General features: G+C 37.8%; 2 protein-coding genes across 2 annotated transcripts; both read left to right on the top strand.

The window, feature by feature from the left end:
• The first annotated feature begins 3330 nt into the window (after positions 1 to 3330).
• LOC135199676 (uncharacterized) lies at positions 3331 to 5214 on the top strand. The gene is made up of 3 exons (XM_064227830.1): positions 3331 to 3433; positions 3806 to 4014; positions 4165 to 5214. The coding sequence occupies exons 1-3, from the start codon at positions 3331 to 3333 to the stop codon at positions 5212 to 5214; spliced, it is 1362 nt and encodes a 453-aa protein (XP_064083900.1).
• A 2431-nt stretch (positions 5215 to 7645) lies between these two features.
• On the top strand, positions 7646 to 8602 carry LOC135199675 (uncharacterized). Its single transcript, XM_064227829.1, has one exon. It carries the CDS (start codon positions 7646 to 7648, stop codon positions 8600 to 8602), a length of 957 nt encoding a protein of 318 aa, XP_064083899.1.
• Positions 8603 to 24903: the final 16301 nt, after the last annotated feature.

Here is a 24903-nt window from a genome sequence, read left to right as displayed (position 1 = left end):
ACCAAGAAGAGATTTCCCAAGAAGATGAAGAAGAAGAACCTGTTGTTCCTGAAGAGACTCTGAGTAGTCAAAGTGTTCCTGAAGACAGTAGTGAAACTACAGTAGCTGAGTATAACACATCCGAATGCATCAGGGAGATCGCGGGCACGCAAATGACTTGGATAGGGAAAAGATCAGGTGATCGTGATGTCAGAAAAATGGGGTTATATGAGTACACAAGGTGTGTGCTAATAGGTCGTGTACATGAGAAATGGAAAAACGCACATACATCGGAACTGAGAATAGACTAGCGTGCGTGCATTTGTGCGTCCATGAGTATGTGTAAGTTAGTATGTCCGTTAGAGCAAATGAATGAGCTATAATCCCTACAATGGGAACTTATGGATTCCTTAGACAAGAACTTTTAGTGGTGACTGAAAAAGCTAGGAGGCGCTAGAAGGTCCATCAATAAGGTAGAAAGACTTTGAAAAACTTTAGGGGATTGGAAGTGCAGAGAAACACTTAGAAAGATTTATAGGACAGTTATCCATTTTCTTTATTTATGCATTTCAGTGTCTGATAATTGTGTTTTTTTTTCAGTATGGATTCGGTTGTCACTAACAAAAAGGAATTCTCTTGTCATTTATTTGAGAAAGACTGATGACTGAGAATAAGTTGGGATAGTTTTATTTAATATATGATTCTGCTGAACAGTATTTGGTGTCCTAATGATTTTTGGGATAGTAGATTCCTTTTATTTCATTTCCATGTTAGCTACTTTGGGGAAAATAAAGACTATTTTCCTATCTTAAGAGTTTGAATCAGCCTAAGATTTAATGATTGATTTTCAGCTATCTAGAGAGGGAATGCGATGGGAACAAACGAAGGTTGGTCGCGTTACCATGGCTAGGAGTTGTCTCCTTTTAGTTAAACGTGGTCATTTTGACTACATAACAGATTGGTGGCAGTCAGGAAAGGCAATCAGGCCTATGGATTAGGTTTCTGGAGAGACTGGGAATTACCTAGAAGTCAGGGGATCAGGTAGACATTAGAGAAAAGTTATTTTAGTTATGTATTTTGGGCAACTATCGCTCTTTGCTGACAAAGGTTTAAGTTGAAGTCAGCAGAATTCGAGCGGTCAAAATGATCATGATGTGTCTTATAAGTACAATGGGGTTACCGTAATTTCCTGGGGGTTAGAAATCAGATATTCAAGGGGATCAATTGCAAGTTGTTGCAAGTCTGTATAAATGTGTTGGGACCATTTTACAATGATTATCAGTGTATTAGTTATGAACGTGCTAAGGCGACGAATATACGACTTCAACGTGTTTAATGTGCAGTTCCTTAATGACGACATAAGTGTCCAATATTTCCTTTTATTTGTTTTATGGCAACAATTGCTCACAGATGTATTTCATTTTACTTCTCTGTGGGATTAAAAACACAGTAGTGGCTTGCTCTTAATTGCAATGCATAGGAGTATACAGAACGACGTGTTTCATTTTTGCCATGTGAATGTGTGAGAGGTAAGCAAAAAGAGGGCTGGTCTAGTGATGGCGCAAATTCAGCAAATACCAAGTTATAAGCGAAGGTCCACCTCACCTTTTCTTCCTTTCTCTCTCGAATACTAAACATTAAGGAAGACAAAATGGCGGTCACAAACAATGGCGGTCAAACATTGGTGCACAGGTTAACGAACATAAAGGATGGAGTTAGCCCTTTTCGGGGCATTGTTGATGGCGTTCTGTCCCAGCCAGTGCAAATTTTTATTGAGACAGTGAATTACAAGTGATGCAGAGGCGTTCACAGAGGCAAAAGCCTTATTGGATTTTAAGAGAGGGGATTTGGCTCATAGATGCTGTAGTTTCCAATACACAAAATGCTGGCCATAGACTGAATTACAAGCATTTCTAAGGGCAGCCTATGGAACAAAGGAACATGGAAATACAGTGAGAAACCTAAGGGTTTTCAGCAAGATTAGGAAAGATCATAGAGCAATAGTTGAGCATAACTCTCAACTTTTTGACTCAGCGGGAGAATGGATACAGAAATTGAAAAATTCCACATGGGTAAATGAATATCACTTAGCAACCTTCAGAAACTTACTCATTTTTCCCAGCTTCTACATGACGTCCCGGACGCCATTGTAGATAGCTTTGATGAAAAGAATGAACCTACATCAGATGAGGAACTGATTTATTCCCAAATTCAGAAACACATGTCCAAATGTCCCACTGTGGATAGTACATTTTTTAATGGGAACAGTCCAAGAAACAACACAAAGGGATTCAAATTTCCCTTTTCCCTGTTTTTGTGCAAAAGTGGAATGTAAGAGAGGGTCCGTGGATTAAAGGCAACAGTTACGTTGTTTCAATTGTAATAAACCAGAGTACACAAAGAAAGTATGTAGAGTAATATATTGTGGAATATGCAAAAGTGCAGATCACTTTTTGCAATCTTGTCCTTCCCAGAAACAGAGGGATGCAAGACCCACACCTCAGAAATCCGGGAGTTACAATATGAGGACTTCCCAAGCAGGTTACTCAATGGGGCAAAGATATTGTATCATTAACATGATAAACTTTATAATACTATAAGGATATATTTGTTTAAAAAATGTTGATGTGGGTTGGAGCGAGTTGTAACTTATTGCGCATCTGGAATATATTTTGTCTTACCCATATCTCAGTGTCGCACGGTTAGCAGGCGAACTGCTGTAAAATTTGCTAACCACTCTGGTACTGCCTATTGTGTTGAATGGTGGTGGCGGGTGGTGGCAGGTGTTATTCTTGTGGATGTAGACCCAAGAATGAAGTCGGTGACATATAAGGCCGGCAGGTGATGGGATATTTGTGTTTGGAAATCTCCTACTGGGGTTCAAGGTCTGTGATAGTGAGGCCATTGAAGTTATATGATATTTCATTATGGATGTTATATGATATTTCAATTGGAATTGCCCTTATTGGTAATTGGATTCTATGTATATATACAGTAATGTTTCATGAGTACATTTAATTTGATGCCGAGTGCTTTAGTGGCTACAGTACCATAATTAACAGTGGTATTTATTTACATTACTATAAACGTAGTTATTGTTAGAAATATACATATCAATATGGATTGTTCATGTACAATACTAGAAGGGTTGTATTAAGGACAAATATTTTTTTTTTTATAATTAAATCGGGAAAATTAGGGAAAATTCAAAATTTGTATAGCTGGTTGTATTGTATTATTTTTTATTACATGGAATATATATTTCAGGTTGAAACCTATCGTTGGCAATAAAATCTGTTACTACTTATGGTCCATCCTTGAACATCCCAGTACATTTCAACTTCAACCGCCATGGGTGTGCAAGAGGAACTCGTCGCCCTGAAGAGGAAGAGGGCAATCAGCAAAGGGAAGTTCACCAGGAAGGTAACTATGTGCAATGAAGGAATCAATCGAGGTGATGATTTATCAGTGTTAACGAAGAACTATGAGGAAATGGTTGAAGCCTTTAAATGCCTAGAATATCAAAATGATGAACTGATACAATTTATATGTGAAAACGAGGATAAGCTAGCCGATAATAATTTAGAAGGAGAAGCCCAGCAATATATTCTAGATAGCTAAAGATTAAAATGTGAAGTAAGTGCAAAAATATTCAAAGGTGTCCAGGATGTAAAGGCAACAGATAAATCGAAGGTTAAAGTAAAGAAATTTGAACCAATAATGTTCGAAGGTAATTTAAGAAACTATCCAACTTTTAATGAAGATTTTGAGAATTTAGTTAAGAGTATATATGGCACTGATCCATATGCTCTCAAAATGTGTCTAGGTGGAGAAGCACTTCAAGCAGTGAAGGGCTCAGAGGGTAATTATGATGAAATGATTCAACGTTTGGATGATAAATTTGGGAATTCAAGAAAGATTGTAGACTTAGTGGTTGGTGAGCTTAGATCTCTAAAGAAAATTTATGATGATGATACCAAAGGATTTATTAAAATGGTCGATCAGGTTGAGCAATGTTGGCTTGATTTAAAAAAGGTAAATCTCTCTGATGAACTTAATAGTGCAAACGTTGTCAGCCATATAGAAAAGGTTTTACCTTCACTTCAAAAGAGAGAATGAGTAATTAAAGCAGATGAGGTATCAGTAACTAGCAATCTGTTCCCTGAGTTGTTGAAGTTCTTACAGAAGGAGAGAAAAATTTTGGAATATATGAATTCTAATGTTAGGAGTAGCGGTAGTGATAATAAGGCAACAGTCCATCATGTTGACAGCACAGTTGAGAATGAATTGGAATTGATAAAATTGGTGAAAAAAATCGGGGAAGAACAAAGTATAAAAAATAAGGAATTTGAATCTTGCATTGTTAACTTGACAGAAATGGTGAAAGGTATTAAACCTAAGGCAGATAGTAAGGGGATAGGATGCCTGTTACACAATTCAATTGGTCATGATATAACAGAATGTTATAAATTTAATGGTTGTGGTAGCAAAGAAAGTTTTGAGATTATAAAGGGTAATGGAATATGTTTTAGGTGTCTAAGGGGATATCATCCTGCTCGTAGCTGCAAGGTGGGTACATTGTGTGATGTCATCATTGAAGGTAAAGGGCCATGCAATCGTAATCATCATCCACTGTTGCATTCCGATAGAGTAGAAAATAGTATTCACAAAGCGATATCAGAAAAGGGATTTGCAGTGTTGTTGAATATCAGTATGGTGAATAGTAAGAACATGCCTGTTAATGTACTGTGGGATCCAGGAGCGGATATTTCATTTATAACAAATAGGATGGCTAAGAAATTGGGTTTAAGTGGAAAGCATATAAATTTATCCATGATCAAAGTGGGCAATGCGGTTGAATATCACTCAAGCAACGAATATTGTGTACCACTAATTGATAAATCTGGTAAGGTTTGGAATGTGAATGCTGTTGGTATTAATGAAATAACAGCCAAAATCAAGAAAGTAGACTTATCCAGGGTATCTGAACTTTTTGAGGGAATATCAAACTTAGAGCTGAATCGCCCACATGGGGAAATTAATATGCTTATTGGTGCTAATTATTGTGAAATATTGCCAAGGGTTGTTGAAACAAATAAGGGTCTCCAGCTGCTAGAAAATCAGTTTGGGCTCAGCATACGTGGTAGACATGATGAAATTACCAATCAAGTTAATAGTAGTAATCATGTGTTTGTGAGAATTCATAAACTTTTCAAGTTCAGTAAATTTGAATGAAATCAATATTGAGCCAACAGAAAATCTAAAGGATCAGTTAGATAAATTTTTTGCCATAGAAGAAATGTGAACAAGGTGTAATCCACAATGTATCAAATGTATGTGCAGAGGTTGTCCTGGACCCAATTATGTAAGTTTGAAAGAAGAAAAGGAAATGAAATTGATTGAGGAAGGATTAACGTATGACGAGAAACAGAAATGCTGGTTTGTAAGGTATCCTTGGATAAGAGATCCAAATCATTTGAAAAATAACATAAAGTAGCAAATGCCAGGTTAAGAACAACAGAGAATAGATTAAAGAAACTTGGGAATGAGTATGCAATAAAATATCAGAAAGAGATTGAAGATATGGTTAGAAGGGGAGTAGCTAGGAAATTGACTAATAAGGAGATTCAAGAGTACAATGGCCCAATTCACTATATTCATCATCATGAGGTGTTGAAGCCAGAATCTAGTTCAACCCCAGTGCGCATTGTCTTCAATTCTTCAGCATCTTATATGGGACAGAGGTTAAACGATTTTTGGGCTAAGGGGCCTGATATTTTGAACAGTTTGCTGGGAGTGTTGTGTAGATTTAGGCAAGATAATATAGCCATAGTGGGTGACATAGCAAAGATGTACCATACTGTAAAACTCAGCACACTAGATGAACATACACATAGATTTGTATGAAGGGACTTGGATGATAGTAGGCCACCTGATCAGTATGCTCTTACCACAGTAACATTTGGAGATAGGCCCAGTGGTATTATAGCTATGGTAGCTTTGAGACATACAGTAGAACAATTCGGTAAGGAATCCCCGGATGTGCAAGATATGATTCTTAATGATACAGAGGTAGATGATATACTGTATTCTACTGATGCCATCGAGAACAGAATCAAATTAATACAGGATACTGAAAGGGTATTGTCTCAGGGAAGTTTCAGAATAAAGCACTGGATAGTCAGCAGGCATTATGAAAACTGCAATATAAGAATAATAGAATCTGATAGTGAGAAAATCTTAGGTTTAAAATGGAATCCTGTAGATGACTATTTTTCCTTTGCTGTAAGACTCAACTTTACACCAAGAATAAGAAAGGTTAGGAGTGGTCCAAATTTAGATATAGGTGAATTTGATTATAAATTTCCAGAAATATTAACACGCAGAAAGATATTGAGTCAAATTGCATCGTTGTATGATCCATTAGGGTTGGTTATATCAGTATTACTCAAAGCTAAGATCTTGATGAGATCCATGATTTCCAAAAGTAACTCGAATGGTGGTGGAATCAAGTGGGATGATCCACTTGATGATTCCATGATGAATGAATGGATAGCATTTTTCAAAAAATTGTATGGACTGGAGTCATTAACCTTTAGAAGACCCTTAAAGCCATCTAATGCTTTTGGTAAGCCGAACCTAGTGATATTTTCTGATGGTAGCACGCAAGCATATTGGGCTTGTGCATATGTGAGGACGCAAATCAGTGATAATAAGTTTAAATTAAGTCTGATAATGGCGAAAAATAAGATTGCACCTGTGAAACAAATGTCTATTCCTCGTCTGGAATTATGTGGTGCTCTCATAGCTGCTAGGATGAGAGAACTCATAGTAAAGAAGTTTTCATGGGAGTTTGAGTCAGTCTATCACATAGTTGACTCAACAATTGTCCCATGGATTCAACACATTTGTTGCTGTACGCATTGCAGAGATACAAATAAAAACTGATTCAAGGGAATGGTGGTGGGTTGATTCAATTCAAAATGTTGCAGATATGACCTCTAAACCGTGTAGTCCAGAAAAAATTGGTGAAAATTCTGCCTGGCAAAATGGACCAAAATTCCTATCATTACCAATTTTGAAATGGCCTATCAAACAAAATTGTGAAAATGAACTAACTGATAGAGTAGGTGTTGTCATGGCTGTTGCTAAAGTAAGTCAGAACCATGTTATACACATGATTGATGTTAATAGATTTAGTGATTATTACAAACTACTAAGAGTTACATGCAGGGTAATGAATGTTTTCAAATGCAGATCCTTGAAGGGCATGCTGAGGGAACCAACAGTTCAAGGAATTATTAAAGCAGAACTAATGTGGGTTAGAGAGATGCAAAGGGACATGACTAATTGGAAAGTGAGGTTCAGAAGATTAGGACCTTCAATTAAGAATGGAGTCATAGTAGTAGGACAAAGAATTTCTAAGTGGCTAAAGGAAAATTGGAATAGTGAAGACTATATCTTGCTACCAGCAAATCATCCAGTTACTAGATTGTATATATCATATGTACATGGGGTTGACCATGCAGGCATAGAGACTACTTTGGCAAAATTACAAAGAAAATTCTGGGTTCCAGGGGCCAGAAAAATAATAAAGCCAATAAAAAATCAATGTGTGACATGTAGGAAGTTAACAAAGAAATTAGAAGACCAATGCATGGGTCAAATGAGGATAGAAAGAATGAAACCTGCTCCACCTTTCTATTACACAACCTTAGATTTGTTTGGACCCTTAACAATAAGAGACACGGTTAAAAAGAGAACTCATGGTAAAGCCTTTGGTGTTATATTTAACTGTTTAGTTACTAGAGCTGTTCACTTGGATTTGGCTGAAAGATACAGTACTGATGATTTTCTGACCACGTTTCAAAGGTTTATTGCTATTAGAGGAGCTCCTAAAGTTATATATTCAGATAAGGGAACTCAGTTGATATCAGCAAGCAAGAAAATAGAAACCATTGGAGAAATGGAAGGGGTAACTTGGATCTTTAAAAGGCCTAGTGATGCACCATGGTATAATGGGGCAAGTGAAGCACTGATCAAATCTGTCAAAAGGTGTCTTTGTATTAGTGTGGGAGATTCTGTGTTGAATTTTGGAGAGTTACAAACTGCTTTGTTTGGTATTGCTAATCTGATGAATGAAAGACCAATTGGAACAAAACCTGGATTTAGTTTAGAGTTGCAGGGCTACCTCTGTCCCAATAATCTGTTGCTTGGTCGGTCCACTTGCTTTTGTCCAAGTGGGATGTACGATATTAGTGGGGATCACAAAAGGAGATTAAACTTTATACAAAGTATAATAGAATCCTTCTGGAAAAAGTGGCAACGAGACTATTTTCCATCATTGTTAATCAGGCAGAAATGGCATACAACAAGGAGGAATGTAAGGGTAGGAGATGTGGTACTTGTGCAAGATAGTAATGTTGTGAGGGAGGCATGGAAACTAGCACAGGTGATTAGAGCTGATCCAGGACAAGATGGCGTTGTCCGTGATGTTGATTTAAGGCATAAGATTATAAAGCATGGGAAGGGATATGATGGTGAAGTGGATAAGATTATGTGTAGATCAGTACACAGGTTGGTCGTGTTATTACCAATAGAAGAACAATGTAATCATACGTAGTTTACCCTATTGGATAGGGTATTGGTAATTTGTCACTAATGGTGGGGGAGTGTATCATTAACATGATAAACTTTATAATTCTATAAGGATATATTTGTTTAAAAAATGTTCATGTGGGTTGGAGCGAGTTGTAACTTATTGCAAATCTGGAATATCTTTTGTCTTACCCATATCTCAGTGTCGCACGGTTAGTGGGTGAACTGCCGTAAAATTTGCTAACCACTCTGGTACTGCCTATTGTGTTGAGTGGTGGTGGCGGGTGGTGGCAGGTGTTATTCTTGTGGATGTAGACCCAAGAATGAAGTCGGTGACATATAAGGCCGGCAGGTGATGGGATATTTGTGTTTGGAAATCTCCTACTGGGGTTCAAGGCCTGTGATAGTGAGGCCATTGAAGTGAGTGCAATACAGTGTATTATGGATGTTATATGATATTTCAATTGGAATTGCCCTTATTGGTAATTGGATTCTATGTATATATACAGTAATGTTTCATGATATGAGTACATTTAATTTGATGCCGAGTGCTTTAGTGGCTACAGTACCATAATTTACAGTGGTATTTATTTACATTGCTATAAACGTAGTTATCATTAGAAATATACATATCAATATGGATTGTTCATGTACAATACTAGAAGGGTTGTATTAAGGACAAATATTTTTTTGATAATTAAATCGGGAAAATTAGGGAAAATTCAAAATTTGTATAGCTGGTTGTATTGTATTATTTTTTATTACATGGAATATATATTTCAGGTTGAAACCTATCGTTGGCAATAAAAACTGTTATGACTTATGGTCCATCCTTGAACATCCCGGTACAGATATCAACAAAATATTTTTTCTGAAAAGCCGATCAACAAAAAAGGTACAGATGATTTGTACGTGCCATTGTGGTCTCGTGGGCGATGCCCCAGAGCCCAGGCCAATTGTACAAGCAGTAGTGGGATCCAGAAAGATCATAGTTTTTATTGATCCAGTAGCGTCAGTTAATTTAATGGACCATGATCTATATCATTCCATGTTCTCCCAATACCTTTTGAAACACTCAACCGAGACAGTGGGTGATGTGCAAGCCAATAGATTAAATACTTTACGTTTCATAAGGATATGGTTTGCTCTGGGGGATAGAGCCTTACTAGAACCATTTTTGGTGATAAAAACGGTTGCGTTGGAGACACAGGATATCGGTTCATGCAGGTGTTAGTGGCATAACGGTGGGGATACTGGGTGTTTTTATTACATATGTGGATATACTTGGAACTGAGGATACGGAGGTTAATATGGATGAAAATGGTTGTCATATTGGCAAAAATAGTGGTAATACAGGGGGCGATATGGGTGATTATACCACGGAAATTGGTGATCACAGTGGGGATAATTTTGGCGGCATTAACAATGGTGGTATGGGAAATAACAGTGGTGATACTGATACTAACATTGGGGTTATGGCAGATAGAATGGAAAATAACTATATAAATAAGGGTGATATTTATGTGGATATGGAACAGTAGGGTACTTTGTATAATGACCACAAATATAAAGGTGTTTTATCAGAGGATGTTATTTTAAATCCAGGTACAATGACTATGGTGAAAGTCAAGCTGAGGGAAGTGAAAAGACCCAAAGAGGTGCAAAGAGGTGTGTATAATTGAGGGTAGCAAGAAACTAAAAGGGATTATTAGAACCATATCGCTGAACAGAGTATCAAATACTGGTGTTACATGGTTGGAATTGTTGAATTGTAATAATATAGTTAGGAAATATCAGAAGAATACATACGTTGTAGACTTACAAGATTGGAGTAGTGATAGTGGTTCAGTGGCTATTATAGAGGGTCAAACTGAGTTTTCAGAGGCAGAAATCCAAATAGTGAAGAAATTATTTAGGGAACACTTAGCTAATGCAGACTACAAAGAGCATATAGAAGCAGTAAGCAAAGTTTTGGCTGAATTTGGAGATATTGTGGCTTTAAAAGGGGATGACATAGGACTGACTAAAGTGTTAGGACCTAAGGTGAATCTAGAAGAAGAAACAAAACCAATTTTTATTCCTGCATACCGCATACCCTTCAAAATCAGAGAACAGGTAGAAAGAGAGGTCAGTAAATGGGAATAGGAAGGAATTATTAGACCTAGTGTATCCCTGTAAACCTTTCCCTTGTTAGCGGTGCCTAAGAAGGACGGCTCTGTCTGGGTATGCATAGATTTCATATGCATTAATGAGAAAACAATACCTGACCGTTATCCAGTCGTGTGCATACCAGACCTTTTTGTAAAAATTGAGGGATGTAGAATACATTCCTCACTAGAAATTATGCAGGGATTTTTGCAGGTTCCTCTTAGTGAAGAAAGCCGCAATATGACTGCATTCTCAGTGTCCATGGGGCATTTTAAATTTATGCAGACGCCTTTTGGTTTGTCAGGTAGTCCTATGACTTTTACGAGGTTAGTGAATACAGTTTTGCACAGGCTATTAGGCAAAAATGTCTTTGTGTACATGGATGATTTATTGATTGCAACAGACTCAATCGAGCATCACATGGAAGTGCTTAAGGAAGTACTTAGGAAACTTAGCTTAGCAGGATTGAAAATTGAGCTAGCGAAGTGTTCCCTCTTGAAGAAGCAAATTGCATATTTAGGTCATGTCATATCTAAAGAGGGGGTTAGAGTATTATGACAATAAAGTCAAAGCAATTGCAGATTTTTCTGTCCCTAAGACAAAGAAGTAAATAAGGTCATTGCAGGGTTTCCTAACATAGCAACTCCTTTAAGAGATGTGTTGCGGGAAGATATTCAATTTCACTGGGGAGAACCACAACAAGTAGCTTTTCAGAAAGTTAAGGACACATTAATGAATCCCCCAGTTCTGAAATTTCCAGATTTTGGCGAACCTTTCACAGTCAGGAGGGTATAGGTGCTTGCCTTATGCAAAAATCTGAAGAAAAATTCCATCTAATAGATTATTATGGCAGGAAATTTAAGATAAAGGTCAGCAACGAAAGATTACTGGCTATCTTAGATAAGGAAGCTTTTGCAATAGTATCAAGCTTGCTTCATTTTAAAATGTTGCTAATGGGGAATAAAATGGAAGTTCTCGCAGACCACAAGCCATTATTGGTTCTTTTTAATAAGCCAGGCCTGTCGCCCAAAAGAGCTCGATGGTTCCTAACCAACAGAGATTTTGATGCAAAGCTCAAATACATAGAGAGCAAACACAATATGATTGCAGATGCACTTAGTAGAAGTTTTTACGATATGGAAGGATTTAAAGTTAGGGTGGTTACTAGTGATTCTATACAATGGGATATCAGTCTCATAGAGCATAGGCAAGATGTGGATGAAATTTTGGCAGATCAAAAGCTTTCCTCAGAGATGAATTAGTTAGGAAAGTTTATAAGTTACCTTTTTCAGGTTTAGAATTAGAAGGTAATCTGTTGTTCAGGAAAATTAAATATAAATTAAGGACACGTGAAAATAAAGGGGATACGACACAGATCGTGATTCTGAAAGTCCTAATTCCCGTGGTTTTCTAAATAATATACATTGCAAGTTCGTAGCCCACATTTAGGGGTAGAAAAGATGTATAATGAGATGCGTAATAAATATATTTGGAAGAATATGTGGACAGATGTGGAAAATTTTGTGAAAAAGTGTGCAGTGTGTGTAATGCTTGCAAACCCGCAAGGGTAACTTCTTGTAAATTAGGGTCATATTCGATACCAAGTAGACCTTTTCAGAGAATACTTTGTGAACCAGGGTATGACCACAAGTATTTATTGGTAGTAATAGGTGAACTAATGAGAGCAGTGGAAATTTTTCCACTTAGGCACAAAACAGCCGAGGAAGTGGCTGAAGCATTTTTCAATGGTCATCACTGGAAGTTTTGTTGACTGATAATGGTCGAGAATTTGTAAGCAGGACCTTATAGTGACTGGAAAAAGTTATGGGGATACAGAAAGTAGCAATTATTCCATACAGACCTGAAGCTAATGCGTTATATGAACGAGCAAACAGGAAAGTGCTCGAAGTTCTCAGGACGACTATAGGAGGAAATGATAGGAACTGGGATAGATATATAGATACAGTAAGGCAAAACATTAACACTATGGTCAGTGATTCCATTAAAATGTCTCCATTCGAAGCATTATTTGGCTGCCAGGCGCCAGGCACATTTGATTTGTTGCCTATACCTCATCATGGAGAAGATACAATCGAGGCATTAATGTCCACGGCAAAGGAGAGACATGCTTGTCTCAGCTGTAATCTCGAGGCTGAGACCCAAGAAATGGTGAAAAAAAGGAATGCAAAATCATTCGATGTTAAATTTGCTATTGGAGATAATGTATTCCTGAAAATTAATGTGAGAAACGAATTAAATTATAAGTTAGGCTCAAAGTTTGAGGGTCCTTTTAGAGTTACTAATGAAAAGAGAGGAAAAAGATTTGTAGTCTTAGATGTAAAAAGACAGGTCGGTCTAGATTACCACATATCAAAGATCAAGAAGATGGGAAAATGATAGAATATGTGACATTGTGCAGTTTCATTCTTTTTCTCTGGATGTTACAAATGGATGATGAAATGTAATTAATCAGTCTTATTAAACATTTATTTTCTTTTCTTCTTTTACTGTATTCTTATTATGCACAACTGCAGCGATTTGGCATAAAACTCGGGGCAATTGTTGTATTACTAGCATAATTTGGGTGAAATATTTAGAAAAATACCGTGGAGTTGAGAAATATTATAAAGAATTTTTGGTGATGATTTTTGGTGACGACTTTTGGGGGTGATAATTTTTGGTGATGATTATTGTTGGTGTTTTCTGGTGGTTTTGATTTTTGGTGGTGATCTGTGGCTTTATGAGCCAATGGGGTAGTGATCTGTGGTTTTATGAGCCAATGGGGTGGTGATTGTGGTTCATTGTGGCATTAGGGCTCTTGGGGTGGTACTGGCCCATGGTGGTTTTACGGTTTCCTGGTGAGGCAGTGTATTCTAAGAGGTTATATTCACCAGTGGTAATATGGTGGTCTATGTTTGACAATAAGTAGATTGGGGTTTTCTGAGGATTATATCCTGCCGAGGTGGTTTCTTTGGTGTTGTATATATGTGGAGGTAACACAAATGGTTTCCTTTGAGGTATATTTGGCAGTGTTTAAATGGCTTAGGATTTAGCCTGTAGCTGTGTATTTCATATTGGTGGTTATATAATGGTGGTGGACAATTTTGGGTAACCGTGTAATAAGAATGAGGATTTTTGAGGATTAATGTGATTCTCTGGTATCAGTAAGGATTTATGAGGATTAGTGTGGTGCTGTGTATCAGTGAGGATTTCTTGAGGATTTTTGAGGATTAATGGGGTTATGTGATACCAGTGAGGATTAATGAGGATTTGGAGCTAATTTGAGGTTAATGGTGATTTCGGGACTTACAAGGCTAACTAGACAGGGTAATGTCGCTGTTTGAAGATGTTTAGAATAAACAGGTTGTTTGGTGCTGACAGAGGATGTTTAGAATAAACAGCTTGTTTGGTGCTGACAATGTTGTGGTGTCTCAGATGAGACCAATTGTTGATATTTTCTTTAGGAGTTGGATATTCAGAGGTATTTACTTACTTCCGGAATTCTAGATGATGACGTTTCATTGTGAGGAATTTTAAGTGTTGAATTATTAATTTTATTGGGGGAAATCTATAACGGGGATTAAGTGGTGTGTGTGTGTGTTTTACATAAGGTTTCTTCTGAATGACATATTGAGAGACGGGGTACATAACATAGAAATGAAAGTCAAACATTATATTTAATGGAGGTTAGTTGTATAAACATTACGTGGTTTTGTTGGTGTATTTGTCCGATAAAGGATTAATTGTGAAGGGTCAGTTAGTAATAAAAATTCTCTCAGTAATTTTCAAAATGGGGTCAGTGGATAAAGATGCTTATGTTGGTGAGGAATTTCAGACTTTAATAATTGACTATGAGTTGGGCATGTTAGTCCATGACAGATTCATGTGTTAAAGTAGGAATTATTTATTTCTAGCAATACATAGACTTGTCAGAGGGTCAGTTAGAAACTATTCAAGATGAAACATGGACACATGATGACTTTAGAGAATTCCCAAGCTCACACCAAGTGGCGACAACGAAAACAACTTAGGATCTACTGCGCCAGATGTTTGTTCTTCACCACGGGCGACGAGGTCACAGATCGCTACTACTACTAGGACAGAAAATCTTTGATGGCTCATGTAGAGTCGTCTCAGGATAATTTCAGGGGAAGAACATAGGATCTACTATACTTCTACGAGGCGGGTGCAGGAAGCACTTGCATGGGAGTTGTGGAATATTTCAAGTTCAGCAACAAGGAGGTGGCTACAGTTTCTTCATTGGAAGACGGCGAATCTACAGTTTATTAACGAGGGCATTAGGATACACCTACAGAGATACTATGAGGCGGTAAAAGATCCACCCACACTGGAAACAATTACGGTCCTGCAACTAGAGGATAATGGAGAGGACGAATTTTTCTTCTCAGAATGCTACACAGTTCCAGTGATTGCCGATATGGTGGCGATAATGATTGTCACAATGTGCGTTGCTGGGGCCATCAAATTTGGACCTAACCAATGAGGTAGGAGGACCCCAGCAGCAGAAGTAGCCCTGAATCATGTGGTAAGTTATAAGACATTATGAACTACTATATACCAGTAGCTAATCTAGTATGCGACAGGGGTGCAAACAGGTGGTAACCGAGCACTGTAATCACTGGAAAGATGTATAAATGGATATACATATATTAAAATCAAAATGAGGTGACAGGCAGTTGGATGCAAAAACGTACAGCCTTGAGTGTTTTGGAACTATAGAAATTTACAAACAATGAATCCCTTAGGATGCTCATATGAGACAAAAAGTCATAACACATTCGATCACACCAGGGAGATCGTGGGCACGCAAATGACCTGGATAGCGAAAAGATCAGGTGATCGTGAAGTCAGAAGAATGGGGTTATGTAAGTACACAAGGTGTGCGCTAACAGGATGTGTACATGAGAAATGGAACCGAGAATAAACTAGCGTGCGTCCATTCGTAGATAGATAGATAGATAGATATTTTTATTGACCACAATACAAAATAATATGAATTTTACAAAAGAGTATTTGGTCCAAATTACAAAATTAAGTACAGTAGATTTTGTACAATCTCTTATACAAACTAAATGAATTTCTATTACACATATATTGTACTAAAACAAAACCAATTTAACCATGCGCCTTCAACAAGTTCCTGTAATTACATTTTACACATTATAATAACGTGTTACATTCAATACAAGGAAAGAAGCTTATGTACAATTTTACATACTACATCATAATCGGTTCTGGTTACTAGCAAGTCTAAAGCTGTGGTAACGTTATACGTCTGCCTGATCTGTAACGAAAGTGGACAATTTTCAATGACATGAGTCTCTGTCTGGACCTCACCGCATGAACACAACCTCTCGTCCATCGGCAGACGGCCCCTACCTCTTCTGTTCCACCGACCTGTCTCAACTGCCAATGAATGAGCACTTAACCGCATTCTTGTCCATGATACACGTTCTATTTCATTAAGTCTTAATTGGTTTGTATAAATGTCATGAACGACTAAATCTGGGTTAACAGTTTTATAGAACACAATCCTATTGGAATTGGAGTTTCTGACCTTTAATTGCAGTTCACATTTTCCTTCCTCAATATCATCAGTATTATCAGAGATAAGGTTTCGTATATACCTCGAAACAGAGTCATTATAGTTCATCACTATTCGCATGGCGTGAATTAAAGGGTCATCATCCATACTATTCCTTTCAAGCCACATCTTTTTGAAGAATCTTCTTTGCCTCGATTTGATTAATGCCCTCATCGGCGGAAGTCCCAGTTCTACCATACATACGTCATTATTAGTAGTTTTTCTGACCCCCAAAAGTTGTTTAATACACCATTTATATTGCTTTTCGATGGGTTTAATATCACCATTTAGCCATGACTCACATGAATATAATATAGTTGACATAATAGCAGCATCAAAAATTTTCTTCTTAACTAAAAATGGCACATCATTGTTTCTACTTATAAATGAAATAAATTTCAGAGTATGACACATTTTACTTATTGCATGCTGCTTGATAGCTGTTGTGGGAGAACCATCATCCGTAAAAGGACTGCCTAGATAAATGTACTGATTACAGTAACTAATCACATCAGAATTACATATTATGGGTTCCTTGTCTTCCCTAGTACCATTAATCACCATAAATTTAGTTTTACTGTCATTAATAATCATCCCATAGGAATTACAAAATTCATACAAAATCCTTATTTTATGTTCCATACCATCCTTTGTAGTGGATAGGAGGACAGTGTCATCCATCATGACCATAATATGCAACCAAGCAAGAAAACCATCCAAAGGGCAATTACGTTTTATCATTTGTATCATGTCATTTACATATAAAACAAATAAAATACATGAAGTAGGTGAGCCTTGGCGCACACCAACAGTAGCAGCAAGGAGAGAGGTACCAATCACGCTATTTGTGCAACGATATACAGCCACCAATGCTAAAAGCATAGTCATCCCACATCCCATTCGTTTTAGCACAGAAAATAACTTATGTCTAGGTACACAATCATAAGCTCTTCTAAAATCAACAAAGGTTACAAAAAGCTTCAATTTCTTCCTCCTAGCTACGTCCACCAATAGCCTCAAAGTTACTATTTGCTCTACACATCCCCTCCCCGCTTGACTTCCTGCTTGCTCTCTACACGGCTTAAACCACTGACTAAGACGAGCACATAGGACCATATCGTAAATCTTAGCTATACTATTAATTACATTAATGCCTCTGTAATTACCCGGAGAAGCCCTACTTCCTCGTTTGAATATTGTATGCATCTTTGCTGCTATCCAACTTAATGGGTAAGAACTAGACAAAAACAGAGTATGTGTAAGTTAGTATGTCCTTTAGAGCTAAAGAATGAGATATAACCCTAGTATGGGAATTTATGGATTCATTAGACATGAACTTTTAATGGTGACCTAAAAAACTGGGAGGCTCTAAAAGGTCCATCAATAAGGTAGCATGAAAGAAATTCCTCCTAAAACAAACTTCACCTAATACCGGGAAAAATGATAAATCTAAACCAACTGAACATAAAACGATGCATTGTGCCATTAAGGAAGATGGTTTTGATTACTTCAAGTGTCAGGGTATGGTAAAAGACAAACCTGTTACAATTCTTCGTGATTCAGCATCTAGTAAAACTATTGTAAGTTCTAATATGAAATCCTTTATTACTCCCACAAACAGGTTCATCACAGTTTCGGATCTTACAAGTGAATCAGTACTTCCCTTTATAACAATTCCTTTAACTAATCCTTATACTGATGGAATAGTGGAAGTTGCCTACTTGGATAAGGAATTCCCTTGCAAAGAGGTGGACATTTTGATGGGTAATGATTTGGCCAAAGGGAAGGTACATACCAATCTGATAATACAATCCCCTGAAACATATGTTGAGGCCCAGTGTAACATTGTAACGAGGCCACAAGCATCTCGAGGAGAATCCAAGAGTGGTGTTATACCCAGTAAACCTGTCCCTAGCAAGGTAAGTAAGGCAACTGACATGTTTAACATTCCTCCTGAAGATTTTGAGAAAGCACAACAAGTAGATGATTCTATTCAACAGTTGTTTGAGAAGATTAGAGATAGATCAGACGAAGAGTGTAAAACTCCATACTTTTATCTAAAAAATAAAGTCCTTATGAGACATTACAGATCTCCTAAGATGTCTTTTCAGGATAACTGGCGTGATAAATAAATTCCAGCTGGTGGTACCTAAGGTCTACCAATAATCTTTGTTGGACTTGGCTGTGATGGTAATTGCTTCCTAGCAAAGAAAGATAAAGGAAAGGAGAACGCATTTTCGAGAAGTTCGGCAGCAAGGAGGTGTTAGCGCATTGTGTTGGAGGTGCCTGTTATCATGATGGTTCTAGAATCGGCACGAGTGTTGTGGAATTCGTCGGGACGTGAGAAACGCCGCAATTTCTGATGCAATACCTCATCTAGATTCATCTAAAAAGTTCTAGAAATCTCGATGTCTGTGAAGTTCGCCGTAGGCTCCGCCCCCAAAGTGCCGTGTAAATACGATGGACGAATCAGAGATCGACGACAGAGAGAGAGAGAGAGAGAGAGAGAGAGAGAGAGAGAGACACCAGTTAGTCATAGAGAGATATCTTCAGTGAGAGATCAGCAGCAGAGATCGTCAGAGAGAGACAAGAGACGAGGGAACCGACAAAGGATCAGAAGAAAAGTTGCTCGAGAGTTGGTTGGATACTGGTCTAGTCGTCTCCAGGAGTGGACGAATTATCTCGTGTTATCTCGACGTTGAGCAGACGTCAGAGAAGAAAAGGACCTGCTAGAGGTTTTGGGGAGTTCCTGCCTTACAAGTAGATTAGTTTCTGCAATACGGAGTCAATAGGACGTCTGCAATCACCGTTTTCCTTTTGAGAAGCCATCCCTTCGAGTTGCCAAATTGACTAGCAAGTATTTGAATTGCCTCACTGTTCCCCCAGTACATGCAGTGTAAGATTCTATCTTTTTATGTAAATAGGAGATACCATTCTGCATTTACCTATGTTAGTAAGCTTGTAAATAAACCTTTGTTGTGTTAGTGTTTCTTTCTATATTAGTATCCCCAGTTTCAACTGTTGGTGTTGAAATATTTTTTTTTATTATTTTATATCGAACCTGAAGCGGACCTCATCTCAGAGGCCGTAACATTGTGGCGACCTTGCTTAGGCTATCAACACTAACAGTTTGAAACAGGGAGAATATAGAAAGAATCAGAATGAGTGAGATGGTGAAAGAGTTTATTGAGTCAGGTAAGCTACTAGGTCTAGAGGGGAATGATCTCCATGAGTATGTTGAAAAGAAAGAAAGAGAAAAGTATGAGAGAGATGAAAGAGTGGCTGAGAGACCTAACTCTATCATTGACAGTGATAGCCAAAGGGAAGGCGTAGCTGTCGAGAGTAACGTTGTAAATGTACCTGTATCTAGTCCTAGTTATGGTGATGAATTAGGCTCTAACGTTTTGGATAAGGATGAGCTAGTCAAGTTGCAGAAAGAGGATGAGACACTAACCTGAATTTTTGAATGTGAGCTGGATGATGATCTCGATGATGTGTGTAAGGAAACTTTTTGTTTAAAGAACGAAGTTTTGTGTCGTTATGTTCGACCGAAGTCAGGTATTAAAGAAGAAATCACCGAACAATTAGTGGTTCCTAAGAAACTGCGTGAGCTAGTTTTGAAGTTAGCACACGATGAGCAAGGACATTTGGGAGTAAATAAAACTTTCAAGTGTATTAGTAGGGCGTACTTTGGCCTAAAATGAAAATGAAAAATAGTAAAGAGGTATGTTTTAAGCTGTCATGAAAGCCAAATTGCCGGGAAACCGAATCAAGTAATCCCCAGAGCTCCGTTGTGTAATATTCCTTCAGTAGGCGAACCGTTTGAGAATGTAGTTATCGATATGGTTGGACCTTTGCCTAGAAGTAAGGGAGGGAATATATATCTGTTGACAATCATTGATAGACTAACTCGCTATCCCGAGGCGGTACCCATAAGAAGCGGCAACTTGAGGACCATACTTAAACGATTCTTGAATTATTTTTCTAAGTTTGGTCTGCCTCGTACTATACAGAGCGATAATGGTAGTAATTTTGTATCCAAATATTTCAAGGATAGAATGAAAGAGTTAGGCATCAAACTCGTAACTTCCACACCTTATCCCGAATCACAAGGCATTGTGGAGAGATTGCAGCAAACATTAAAGAGTTGCTTACGGAAATTGTGTAAGAACTTCGAACACGACTGGGAAGAAAAGTTACCATTCGTTCTGTTAGCTTTAAGGTTAGCACCGAGCGACACTACCGGATTTAGTCCATTTGAGCTTGTTTTCGGTCACACCGCTAAAGGTCCTTTGGAAATGTTAAAATGTAACTTAATGAATAAAGAAGGTAGTGAGGACTACATCACTAATCTAGAGCATTATAAAAACAGTTTAAGGGATGGTTGGCAACTAGCGAAGGAGACCGAGAGGAAGAGTCAAGGGGAAACTAAACGAAAGCATGATTTTAGAGCGAAAGAGAGACATCTCTGTGTAGGAGATAAAGTTTTAGTATTAGTCCAGAAAGAAAGTCCCTCTTTATCGTATAAGTTCGAAGGTCCTTTTTCGATTCTAGAGAAGAGGGGGAATCTGAATTATTTAATGGATATGGGTAAAAGTAGAGCAAAGTGGCTGCATGTAAATTTGCTCAAGAAATATAACGAACGCCCCGTGCCTGTAGTGACGGTGTCCCAGAAAGAGATTAGCTTTGAGAAAAACTCTGAGGTGCTTAAGAATTTCGAAGTTTTTAATCAGGGTTTAGAAGAGGAAAAGGTGAGGGAAGTACGTAATGTTTTAGTGAATTATCCTGAAACTATTAGTGACAAACTAGGCCTAACCAATGTTTTAGAACATGATATTGAGTTGCAGGACACGAAACCCAGTAGGCAAAGTCCATATTGTCTGAACCCAGAAAAGGCAGAATCTGTGAGGAAGGAAATTAGTTACATGCTAGATAATGATTTGATAGTACCTAGCGAGAGTGACTGGAGTTCCCCGGTAGTTCTAGTGAAAAAGGAAGATGGATCAGATAGATTGTGCATTGATTTCCGGAAGGTAAACAGTTTAACGAAGCAAAGTAATTTTCCCTTGCCCAGGATTGACGATTGCTTAGATAGAATCAGAAATTCCAAGTTCATCTCAAAGCTTGATTTGGCTAAAGGTTATTGGCAAGTACCTTTAAGTGAACGAGCCCGGAAAATTTCCGCCTTTATAATGCCATTTGGTAGTTTCGAGCCCAAAGTTATGGCTTTTGGCTTGAAGAACGCAGCCAGTACCTTCCAAAGGTTAATGAATAAAGTTTTAAATGGCATCAACAACTGTGTCGTGTACTTAGATGATCTTGTGATATTTTCAGAGATTTGGGAGGATCATGTAAGAATTTTGGCGAGAGTCTTGAGGGCCCTTACCAAAGCGAATCTCGTTCTTAATCTAAAGAAGTGCGAATTTAGGAAAGCCTCTATTACTTATCTAGGACATAAGGTAGGTCTTGGTAAAATCTGTCCAAAGGATCGGAACATAGAAACTATTGTGAATTTCCCAATCCCAACAACTAAAAAACAGGCCATGAGATTTCTCGGAATGGTTTCGTATTTCCGTAGATTCGTACCAAATTTCTCGGAAATAAGCGCTCCCATAACTAATCTGTTTAAGAAAGGACGCAGTTTTGTATTTGATGACACGTGCGTGGAAGCCTTCAACAAGTTAAAGGCTATAATGATTCACGAGCCAGTTCTATTATTACCCGATTTTGGTAAGGAATTTAATTTAGCGATCGATGCCAGTGATATTGGCGTAGGAGGGGTTTTGTTGCAAGAAGTGAATGGAATGAAACTCCCAGTTGCCTATTATTCAAAGAAACTGAATAAAGCGCAACAGAACTATTCCACTATTGAAAAGGAGTTGTTTGGTTTAGTTACAGCCTTGCAACACTTTGAGATTTACGCACGTAGCGGTTCTGTTTTAACTGTGTATACTGATCATAATCCGTTAGTTTATTTGGAGAGGTTTAGGAACAAGAATAAACGTCTAATGCGTTTGAGTTTAGAATTGCAAGACTATAACCTGAAGATAGTTCATATAAAGGGAAAGGAAAATGTATTAGCTGATAGCCTCTCTAGAGATTTCTCAGAATGAGTAGCCTAATAACCGTTTTCTGTTATCACACGAGTGAGTGTGTGAGTGGAGAAGTGCGAGTGTTTGACTGGATTAAAGCTTTATGCAGAATTGTTTCCCCGCTGTTTAATTCTTGCTTCTCGTTAGAAAAAAATGAAATCATTTGATTTCATTTTTTTTCTCTTCTGGGGGGGCGTGTGATGGTAATTGTTTCCTAGCAAAGAAAGATAAAGGAAAGGAGAACGCATTTCGAGAAGTTCGGCAGCAAGGAGGCGTTAGCGCATTGTGTTGGAGGTGCCTGTTGTCATGATGGTTCTAGAATCGGCAGGAGTGTTGTGGAACTCGTCGGGACGTGAGAAACGCCGCGATTTCTGATGCAATACCTCGTCTAGATTCATCTAGGAAGTTCTAGAAATCCCTGGAGTCTGTGAAGTTTGCCGTAGGCTCCGCCCCCAAAGTGCCGTATAAATACGATGGACGAATCAGAGATCGACAGAGAGAGAGAGAGAGAGAGAGAGAAATCATAAAAGAGAGACACCAGTTAGTCACAGAGAGATATCCTCAGTGAGAGATCAGCAGCAGAGATCGTCAGAGAGAGACAAGAGACGAGGGAACCGACAAAGGATCAGAAGAAAAGTTGCTCGAGAGTTGGTTGGATACTGGTCTAGTCGTCTCCAGGAGTGGACGAATTATCTCGTGTTATCTCGACGTTGAGCAGACGTCAGAGAAGAAAAGGACCTGCTAGAGGTTTTGGGGAGTTCCTGCCTTACAAGTAGACTAGTTTCTGCAATACGGAGTCAATAGGACGTCTGCAATCACCGTTTTCCTTTTGAGAAGCCATCCCTTCGAGTTGCCAAATTGACTAGCAAGTATTTGAATTGCCTCACTGTTCCCCCAGTACATGCAGTGTAAGATTCTATCTTTTTATGTAAATAGGAGATACCATTCTGCATTTACCTATGTTAGTAAGCTTGTAAATAAACCTTTGTTGTGTTAGTGTTTCTTTCTATATTAGTATCCCCAGTTTCAACTGTTGGTGTTGAAATATTTTTTTTATTATTTCATATCCAACCTGAAGCGGACCTCATCTCAGAGGCCGTAACATTGGCCCATACTGACAACTGCCATCTTGGAATAACCAAAACATACCAACAACTAGCAGAGGATTTCTACTGGCTTGAAATGAAGAAAGATGTCAAGATTTTGTCAAAGTTTGTGCCACTTGCCAACAAGTAGGAAAACCTAACCAGACAATAGCTGCTCCAGCACCTCTCATACCTATTTCTGTACCAATGGAACCCTTCTCTAAAGTCATTATTGATTGTGTGGGACCTTTAAAGAAGACTAGAAAAGGTAATGAATACATTTTAACCCTTAAACGCCGACTGGACGTATTTTACGTCGACATTTTTTGTCTCTCGGGTGCCGACTGGACGTATTTTACGTCGACATACAAAAGTTTTTTTAAAAATTCGCAGAAAAATGCTTTTAGGCCTACCAGCCAAAAACTCTTGAATCACGCGCCTTGGGGGATGCTGGGAGTTCACGGATCAAGGTGTTGTTTTGTTTACAATCGTTACACAGGCGCGCAAGCGCGAATTTCTTTCTTGCCGCACTAAAAAGTATCTGTGACACATCTCGGAAATTATTTCGTCACTTTGACATAATTTTTGTACCATTTTAAATTAGCCGTTACATAAAGTATTATATATTAAAATGTGCGCATTTTTATGAAGAATACAACAAAAAAATACTCATGATTGTAGCTTTTATCAGTTTTGAGATATTTTCATATAAATAACGATAAATGCCACAATTTCAACCTTCGGTCAACTTTGACTCTATCGAAATGGTCGAAAAACGCAATTGTAAGCTAAAACTCTAATATTTTAGTAATATTCAATCATTTAACTTAATTTTGCAACTAATTGGAAGTCTCTAGCACAATATTTCGATTTATGGTGAATTTATGAAAAAACGTTTTCCATACGTCCGCGCGGTAACTCTTCCGAAAAAATCATACATACGATTGTGGTAATGTTTGCACCATTTTAAATTAGCCGTTACATAAAGTTTTATATATGAAAATGTGCGCAATTTCATGCACAATACAACTAAAAACAACCCATGGTTGTAGCTTTTATCAATTTTGAAATATTTTCATATAAAAATGATAAGTGACAAATTTTCAACCTTCGATCAACTTTGACTCTACCAAAATGGTCAAAAAACGCAATTGTAAGCTAAACCGCTTATATTCTAGTAATATTCAACCATTTACCTTCAGTTTGCAACAAATTGGAAGTGTCTAGCACAATATTTCGATTTATGGTGAACTTATGAAAAAAATAACATTTTCTTTACGTCCGCGCGGTAACTCTTCCGAAAAAATCATACGTGCGATTGTGGTAATGTTTGCACCATTTTAAATTAGCCGTTACATAAAGTTTTATATATGAAAATGTGCGCAATTTCATGTAG

Source organism: Macrobrachium nipponense, chromosome 26 (assembly GCF_015104395.2).
Source record: "Macrobrachium nipponense isolate FS-2020 chromosome 26, ASM1510439v2, whole genome shotgun sequence".
NCBI lineage: Eukaryota > Metazoa > Arthropoda > Malacostraca > Decapoda > Palaemonidae > Macrobrachium > Macrobrachium nipponense.
This window is presented reverse-complemented; position numbering and strand designations above follow the sequence as displayed.